At 36.1% G+C, this 8,512-nt stretch overlaps 1 protein-coding gene across 1 annotated transcript in view; it reads left to right on the top strand.

The window, feature by feature from the left end:
* Nucleotides 1-8,512, top strand: part of r3hdm2 (R3H domain containing 2) — a 66,334-nt gene that overhangs the window by 43,110 nt on the left and 14,712 nt on the right. The window contains exons 13-15 of the mRNA XM_016546587.1: nucleotides 3,568-3,808; nucleotides 7,282-7,365; nucleotides 8,335-8,498. Of these exons, the coding sequence (XP_016402073.1) occupies nucleotides 3,568-3,808; nucleotides 7,282-7,365; nucleotides 8,335-8,498 (489 nt within the window). The remainder of the gene's footprint in view (nucleotides 1-3,567; nucleotides 3,809-7,281; nucleotides 7,366-8,334; nucleotides 8,499-8,512) is intronic.

Below are 8,512 nucleotides of genomic sequence, written 5' to 3'. Positions count from 1 at the left end.
TCGCTATGGTTACAAACCAGGACGTTCTGTATCTGTTGGTTGCTTACCGTGCTTCAACAGTGTGACTGATGCCAATGTGTGTGTGTGTGTGATGTTTCCTCATGTAACACAATAACGCCAGTGTCGCATTTCTGGAGTGTCTTTCTGCATCTGTGTTGAATGCGTGACGTTACTGCATCATATTCCAGATCTCATCCTCGTGATTATGAAGAGAAATGTGGGAGCGGTTGGATCAAAGAAAGCAAATGTCATGGAGCAGTGGAGCGTTGCGTGTTTGCAGTGAGTGCTGCTCTAAAATAGACAGTGCAGCTGCCGCTTAAAATAGCTCATTCATTAATTACATACACACACACCGCAGAAACACACAGATTGCAGGGTTTGTTGGGTTTCCCAGTAGAATTAGGGTTCATTACAGACATGTGTTAGTTCAGTGTTCAAATGTTCACAGGGTCATCTGACAGAAGATGCTTCATTCTGTTAGGGATTCCCATAAGCAGGAGATCGAACACATTATGCATCAGAAGATTGATTACAATGTCTGTTCACAGTTCGCAATTCTGTTTACAGCTCGCAATTCGAGGTTACAGCTCGCAATTCTGTTTACAGCTCGCAATTCGATTTTACATCTCGCAATTCTGTTTACAGCTCGCAATTCAATTTTACATCTCGCGATTCGAGTTCACAGCTCGCAATTCTGCGTTTACATCTCGCAATTCTGCGTTTATATCTCGCAATTCAGTTTTACATCTCGCAAGTCTGTTTACATCTCACAATTCAATTTTACATCTTGCAATTCTGTTTCTCACAATTCTGCGTTTGCATCTCGCAATTCTGCATTTATATCTCGCAATTCTGTTTACAGCTCGCAATTCAGTTTTACATCTTGCAAGTCTGTTTACAGCTCACAATTCAATTTTATAGCTCGCAATTCTGTTTACATCTCGCAATTTTGCGTTTACATCTCGCAATTCTGTTTACATCTCGCAATTTTGCGTTTACATCTCGCAATTCTGTTTACATCTCGCAATTTTGCGTTTACATCTCGCAATTCTGTTTACAGCTCACAGTTAGATTTTATAGTTCGCAATTCTGCGTTTACATCTCGCAATTCTGCATTTATATCTCGCAATTCTGTTTACATCTCGCAATTCTGTTTACAGCTCACAGTTAGATTTTATAGTTCGCAATTCTGCGTTTACATCTCGCAATTCTGCATTTATATCTCGCAATTCTGTTTACATCTCGCAATTCTGTTTACAGCTCACAGTTAGATTTTATAGTTCGCAATTCTGCGTTTACATCTCGCAATTCTGTTTTTATATCTCACAATTCTGTTTACATCTCGCAATTCTGTTTACAACTCAATTCTGTTTACATCTTGCAATTCTGTTTACAACTCAATTCTGTTTATTACATCTCGCAATTCTGCATTTACATCTCGCAATTCTGCATTTATATCTCGCAATTCTGTTTACAGCTCGCAATTCAGTTTTACATCTCGCAAGTCTGTTTACTGCTCACAATTCTGCGTTTATATCTCGCAATTCTGTTTACATCTCGCAATTCGATTTTACATCTCGCAATTCTGTTTACAACTCTCAATTCTGTTTACAACTCGCAATTCTGTTTACAGCTCGCAATTAGATTTTACATCTTGCAATTCTGTTTACAACTCTCAATTCTGTTTACAGCTCGCAATTCAATTTTACATCTCGCAATTCTGTTTACAGCTCGCAATTCTGTTTACAGCTCACAATTCAATTTTATAGCTTGCAATTCTGCGTTTACATCTCGCAATTCTGTTTACAGCTCACAGTTAGATTTTATAGTTCGCAATTCTGCGTTTACATCTCACAATTCTGCGTTTACATCTTGCAATTTGATTTTACAGCTCGCAATTCTGAACAAAAAGTCTGAATTGTGAGGGATAAACTATAGGAAAATTGGAAAAATGCCCAAATTGTGAGATAAAAATTGCAATTATGTGGTGGAAGCGTGCCTCCATAGTTTTAGACTGCATGATAGGAAAAAAGGGAGGCAAGCGAAAATATTATAAATTACATTTGTAAATAAGTCCTGGTTTTGCCTTTGAGGTCTCTCGTCCAATCAAATAGACACTTTTTATTAACTTTATTCTGGTAATTTTGTGCTGGAGTGAATCTAATTTAATCGTTTCCCTGATTCAAAATCACATTTGTTGCATTAGATTATAAGATGAAATGCTTTGTTTCATCACCTTTTTCTGTATATCTTGGGAAAACTTGTGTGTTTGTTCCCAGTAGTTTTATGTGCAAGATGTGGAAAAGCACCCAGAAGATACTCTAGAACGTGAATGTCAGCTCCAGTCCCGGTTCCCGTTAGGAAATAAGTCATCTGGCATCACCAGGATGTGTTTTACAGATCAGTTATTTTAATCATCTGTGCATTTTTATCACACATATTTTTCACTCTTTGCACAAAATATTTGAATTTAGTCTGTTGCATCTGTTGTTCGTCTCCTGTTAGGTCTCTTAGGAAGTGCATTTGAAGCGTAATGAAAGTCACGCACAGACGGGTTCGTTTTTTGTCCATGAGCTTGAAGCGCATCTCTGAGTAGTTGTTTTGAGAGCTGATCTGTGTAACGTAACACTATTGATGAAGATTTACTGAACTCTGGAACGGTTTTGAGTATCTTTAGCTGTTAAATACACAGAACTATTGACTGATGATTGATTATTGGTTTTCTGGACAGCTGCTCTTGTGCAGGAGGGCAGCGCATTACAAATGTGTCCCTGGAGCACAAAAGCAGTGTTAAGTCGCTGGGGTATATTTGTAGCAATAGCCAACAATACATTGTATGGGTCAAAATTATAGATTTTTCTTTTATGCCAAAAATCATTAGGATATTAAATAAAGATCATGTCCCATGTAAATTTCCTACAGTAAATATATCAAAACTGAATTTTTGATTAGTAATATGCATTGCTAAGAACTTCATTCGGACAACTTTAAAGGCAATTTTCTCAATATTTAGATTTTTTTGCACCCTCAGATTCCAGATTTTTAGATAGTTGTATCTCAGCCAAATATTGTCCGATCCTAACAAACCATACCATGATGTATAAAAATGTACCCTTATGACTGGTTTTGTGCTCCAGGTTCACATGCGTGTGCGTGTGTGTCGTAGAGCTGCACGCTAAATAAAACCCATAATTTACACAAGCAAATGTTTGAATTAAGTAGTTTTCAAATGTGCATTTAAACTAGAAAATCCTCATGCATGACTGCATGAGCAGCACTGTAAACCATACCTCCACTCCATGCTGTTGCATTAAATGCGAGCGTGGTGGATTTGGCTGTACGGTGCAGCCCTGGTCTGTGTTCCGTGTCTGATGTTTGAGTGTGTTTGTATGCGTGTCTTTAATATTCAGGTTTGTGTTTATTGTCAGCACTTTTCTTCTTGCAACTGAGTTTGTGTGGAGCTCCGGTGATGGATCTGCATGTTTGTATGTGTGTGTTTGGACTGCCAGAATGAGTGTTTGTGAGTGTTTTCACACAGCTGTGTGTGTGTTCTCATCCCGTCCGCAGGGGTAACAGGGAAAGCTCCAGCCGGGCGTCTAGCAGTCGCCAGAGCAGCACCGACAGCGACATGAAGAGCCTGGAGCCGCGTCCGTGGAGCAGCACAGACTCGGACAGCTCCAACCGTACGCTCAGACCTCCGGTCACCAAAGCCAGCAGCTTCAGCGGCATCTCCATCCTCACGCGCGGAGACAGTCTGGGCAGCGCCAGGAGCTCCCGCACAGGTAACACACACACCCTTGCTGACCGTGCTTGAGAAAACTGTCTTCTGTCAGCACAATGTAGCAGCAGTCTATCATATCAAAGCCGTGATCTTATTATACTCATGTAGAACGCAAATGCAGATGCAAAGGGCCAAAATCCTGCTGCTCGTTACATCTTAAAGTCTTTTTGCAAAAGAGTTAGAAGTTTTTGGCACTACAAGTTTGAAAAACAAGACATCTCGTTCCGCCATACATTACTCAGCGAATAATAGTTTTTGCTTGGAAGAAACGTTTTATTTTATTTTATTTTTTTCTTTATTTGATTTGATTTTATTTCTTCCAGCTATGTTTCTTCCAAAACAACTTGCGTGGGAGAAAACTTTATTTGATTTGAATTTATTTATTTGAATTTAATTTCACTTCCCAAAACAGGAATAAAATGGGGAAAAAATATGTATTTATTTTAGTGCTGGGCGGTATGACCAAAAATTTATATCACGGTATTTTTAGTTCTTCTGTGTCATCACGTTCTATTAGTTCTACAGCTTCAGTTTCTGAACTTTCATGCTTAGTAACACATACAGCTGTTCCCTCACCACAGAGCAACAGTGACAAGGGACCCGTTTCAAACAGTGTCGCGTTCCCAACGTAGTTTAAGCGACATACTATTGCGGTATTTTAAAAATTCATATCATAACAAAAATAAACACCGGTATTCGGTATGAACCGGTATACCGCCCAGCACTAATTTATTTATTTACCGTGTATATTGCTCCCAAGTAAAAATAATATAAATATATATTTTGTTCATTTATTTATTTGTTTGGTTGGTTGGTTGTTTTTTTTTCCTTATGCAAAATGCATTGAACTGTTTATTTTTGAAGGGAAATGAATAACAGGAATAACAGGGATGGAATTTTTAAAATAACAATTACATTTTAGAATATATTTTTAATTTTAAATGTCTTATTTTCATAGGAATAAAACACTTGTGATATTTTTATATGCTCTATTGCAGATCAGATGTATCATAGTACATACATTAGATTTTAGTGATGACATTTTTCATCAATGCATTTAAATTGCGAGAGTTTTCTTTTGTTTATTCGTGTGAACTGGTTTGCATCATGCAAACTGGTCTGGGGTCAGATCCTCTCATTGTCTATCGTTAGGGGTGTAACGGTTTGGTACGGTTTCGGTACATCAGGGGGAAAAACTAAACTTTTTTTTTAAAAATTATTATTAAACAGTGGTTTACTGAACAAATTGCTCTTTCTTTAAAAAAATTTAATTATAATTACATTTTTCTTAGGGATAAAAATCTACCTCAGCTTATGCTCTAAACTATAGGGAGCCCTTTTACATTACTACAAGGTTACAATTAACAGCAGACCCCAAACTTAAATTAATTTACTATTTATTTTTAAATATAATAATCAACACTCAACTTTAAAAAAAAACTGTATGCAAAACATGTAAATTGCACATAATGCAGTTTTTAAATTAACTTCTAAATTATAAAAATTCTAGGCTATTTGTTGTTGAAATATTAATTTACACATAATTTGTTTCATAAGAGATTTATTTAAACATACAGTACATTATATAATTAAGACATCACTAACAGGTCAAATGTAATGAGTATATAGTCTAATATTACGCAAATGTAAAGGTAAATATAATGCTATGTGACATTTTGTTTACAAACCTGTTTTACTAACGTCTTTGCGGTTGAAACGTTGGTTGAGTGATTACATGAGGCATGAGACGTTCATTCATGTTTATTTCACGTTAAATCTAGTAAAGAGGAAGAGATGATCGCGCTATCTGTCGCGCCACATCAAAGAGTGCCAAAACCGCATTTATTGTTTGAATTTCCTGAATAAAATTGACATAATTTGAAAGATGACACTTTGTTTCTTATCAAAAGTAACATTATATAAAACTGGAAGTTTCAAATGAAGTTCCACTCGTGCAGTGGTTAAATCAACGCTGTATTTGTTTGGTAAACATGCGCACTAAACTGAAAGACCCGTACCGAAAATGTTCAGTACGAATACATGTACCGTTACACCCCTATCTATCGTATCATAAACATTAAAGGTGGGGTAAGTGATTTCTGGTAGCCAATGTTGACATTTGAAATCACTAAAACAAACACGCCCCTACCCCAAAAGGGTCTCGCCCCTATTTTGATAGCTCCGCCCCACATACGCACACGCACACGCACACACACACACTCACACACAGCACGCCATCAGCGCACACAATCACATGCTGCCTCAGGTGAGCCACTGTCAGCCTCACGCACACACATTATACTCATCCTCAGCTACAGCAGAATAACGTCTGAATGTTGTTCATTACAAAATAATAAAATATCTAGATTTAATGTTGAGACGGGAGGTATTTTGTTACAATTTTTTTTTCTTCATGAGTCAGTCAAAACAAGCACAAAAGCCCAAACACAATGCCATTTGAGAAATGTCTTGATGGTGATATATATATATATATATGCATAATTTTTTTTATAGCTTGCAAACTCCAAAATACATTTTTATAATAGTTTTTTATTATAATTTTCTTTAGAAATGTGTGTGTGTGTGTGTGTGTGTATATATATATATATATATATATATATATATACATACATATATATATATATATCATTTATTCATTCTTTAGTATTTTTTCAGATTATTATTTTTTATCTGTTTGAAATATTTCAGTTTCAATTTAATTTAAAAATCTTTAATTGTGCACAATTATGTTTGCATACAATATTGCCAAGGCATTATTACATAGCTTGCAAATTCTAAATGTAATTTATATATATATATATTCCTAACGAAAATTATAATAAAAATGTGTGTATATATATATTTCATTTATCAATTCTTTAGTATTTGTTCAAATTATTATATTAAAAATATTTAACTGTGCACAATTGTTTGCATACAATATTGCCAAAGCATTATTACATTAGTCAAATAATGACGAGAAAAAGAACACAGTATAACAATAACAAAAAAGTAGAACTACAATAATATGAATTTGTTTGATAGATATTAACATACATGTATTAGATGCTTTATAATTAGTGAGTTAAGGTGTGCAATTTCTACTTAGATACTAATGATAATGTGATTTCAGCAAATGTTTGTTTTTGCGCTGAAAGCTTTTGTCATATTTATGGCCTCTGAATTCATATTTTTGAAGGTTTTTTCTTTTATAAGATCATTGTGTGTGGGCCTTTGTGCTTTTTTTGTTTGTTTTAATTCATGAGGATTTTTGGAGCCGGAGTGATACGAGAACGCATGTATTGATACGGGGTTGTTTCTCTGTATTTGTGGTGGTTTGTCGTGCTGAAACACTGCTATTGCTGATACTGCAAGTGCTATGAACACAGCTGAACTCATGTCGGATTTAGTGTTTCAGTTTCTCTGCTCTAACATTTCCTCCGTCTGCTTGTCGATTCCTCCTGAACGTCTGTTCCTCTGTTCTCTCTGTGTCTCTGCAGCCGTCTGCGCAGGCTGTGTCTTATTCAAACCCTTCGTGCCCTCAGGTCATCCTGCCTGTTTCTCCTTCCCAGCAATACAACATGGTACTTCAGCTCTGCTCTGCTCTCTCTCTCCTGCATCTTTCCCTTCGCTTACCTTCATCTCTTCTCTCTCACTTTTCTCCTCTTCAGCTGGATTGTGTATTTAGTAGTGATTTTTTTCCGGTATTTTTTGCACCATTTGCTGCTGATTTTGTGAAACAAATTTAAATATGGCAAATTTTAAAACGAAGCTGAGCAGAAATGTGCAGATTTTATTTTTGCTGATGAGCATTTATTAAATATTCTGTACCCAAATGTGTTATTTGAGATGTAAAATGGTCCTGTGACAACTATTCTAGGCGCGTGACTTTTACTATTTTATTTATTTTATGTACTTTTTATTTTTTATATTTTCATATAGCTGTCCTGGTACAGCTATTCTAAGTGGATGACATTTATTTTTATTTATTTATTTTTTTTTTTAATTTTATTTATTTATTTATTATTATTATTTTTTTTTGTTTGTTTACGATTTGTTTTTTTTTTGTTTGTTTTATTATTTTATTTAGTTGTATTAATATTATTATTACTATTTTTTTATGCTTTTTTTGTCATGGTGCAACTATTCTAGGTGGATTGTCTTCTCGTTTTGTTTTATTAAATAATTTTGATTTATTTTAGTTACATAATAATAGTTATATATTTAGTGTATCTTCAGCAGGTAAGGCCATCCCAGAATGCATTGACAATCTCAATGAAAATTGTAATCCAAGAATGAAGATGGAGCACCCAGTATCTTAACCAGTATTTTTGTTTGTTACATTGTTTTTGTGATTAGAGTATTGCATTGTTAGCTTAACAAAATGCTGCGTGTGAGAAGCTCCAATTGTGTTCTGCATTCTGGTCATTAACAGAGATGCTGTGCATGAAGAGCATTTCAGATCAGTCACTTATAAAGCTCCATAACTGTTAGGATGCCACCAGTGTGGACCGTGAAGCGGCTCATGCTGATCTCTCTCTGTCTCTGTTCAGGGAGATGAGTTGACTCCAGGTTTCAGGCAGATGTCTCTCAGCCGTCAGAGCTCCAGCGAGGCACCAGAGCCACCCAGCCTATACCAGCCTCCACCCGCCGTACTATCCCAGCATCCTCCACCACAGCCCAGCTACATCATGCCCCCGCCGCCCTCTGGATACCAGCCCGCCTCTCCAC

This window comes from Sinocyclocheilus rhinocerous, unplaced genomic scaffold (genome assembly GCF_001515625.1).
Source record: "Sinocyclocheilus rhinocerous isolate Xijiao unplaced genomic scaffold, SAMN03320098_v1.1 scaffold2145, whole genome shotgun sequence".
NCBI lineage: Eukaryota > Metazoa > Chordata > Actinopteri > Cypriniformes > Cyprinidae > Sinocyclocheilus > Sinocyclocheilus rhinocerous.
This window is presented reverse-complemented; position numbering and strand designations above follow the sequence as displayed.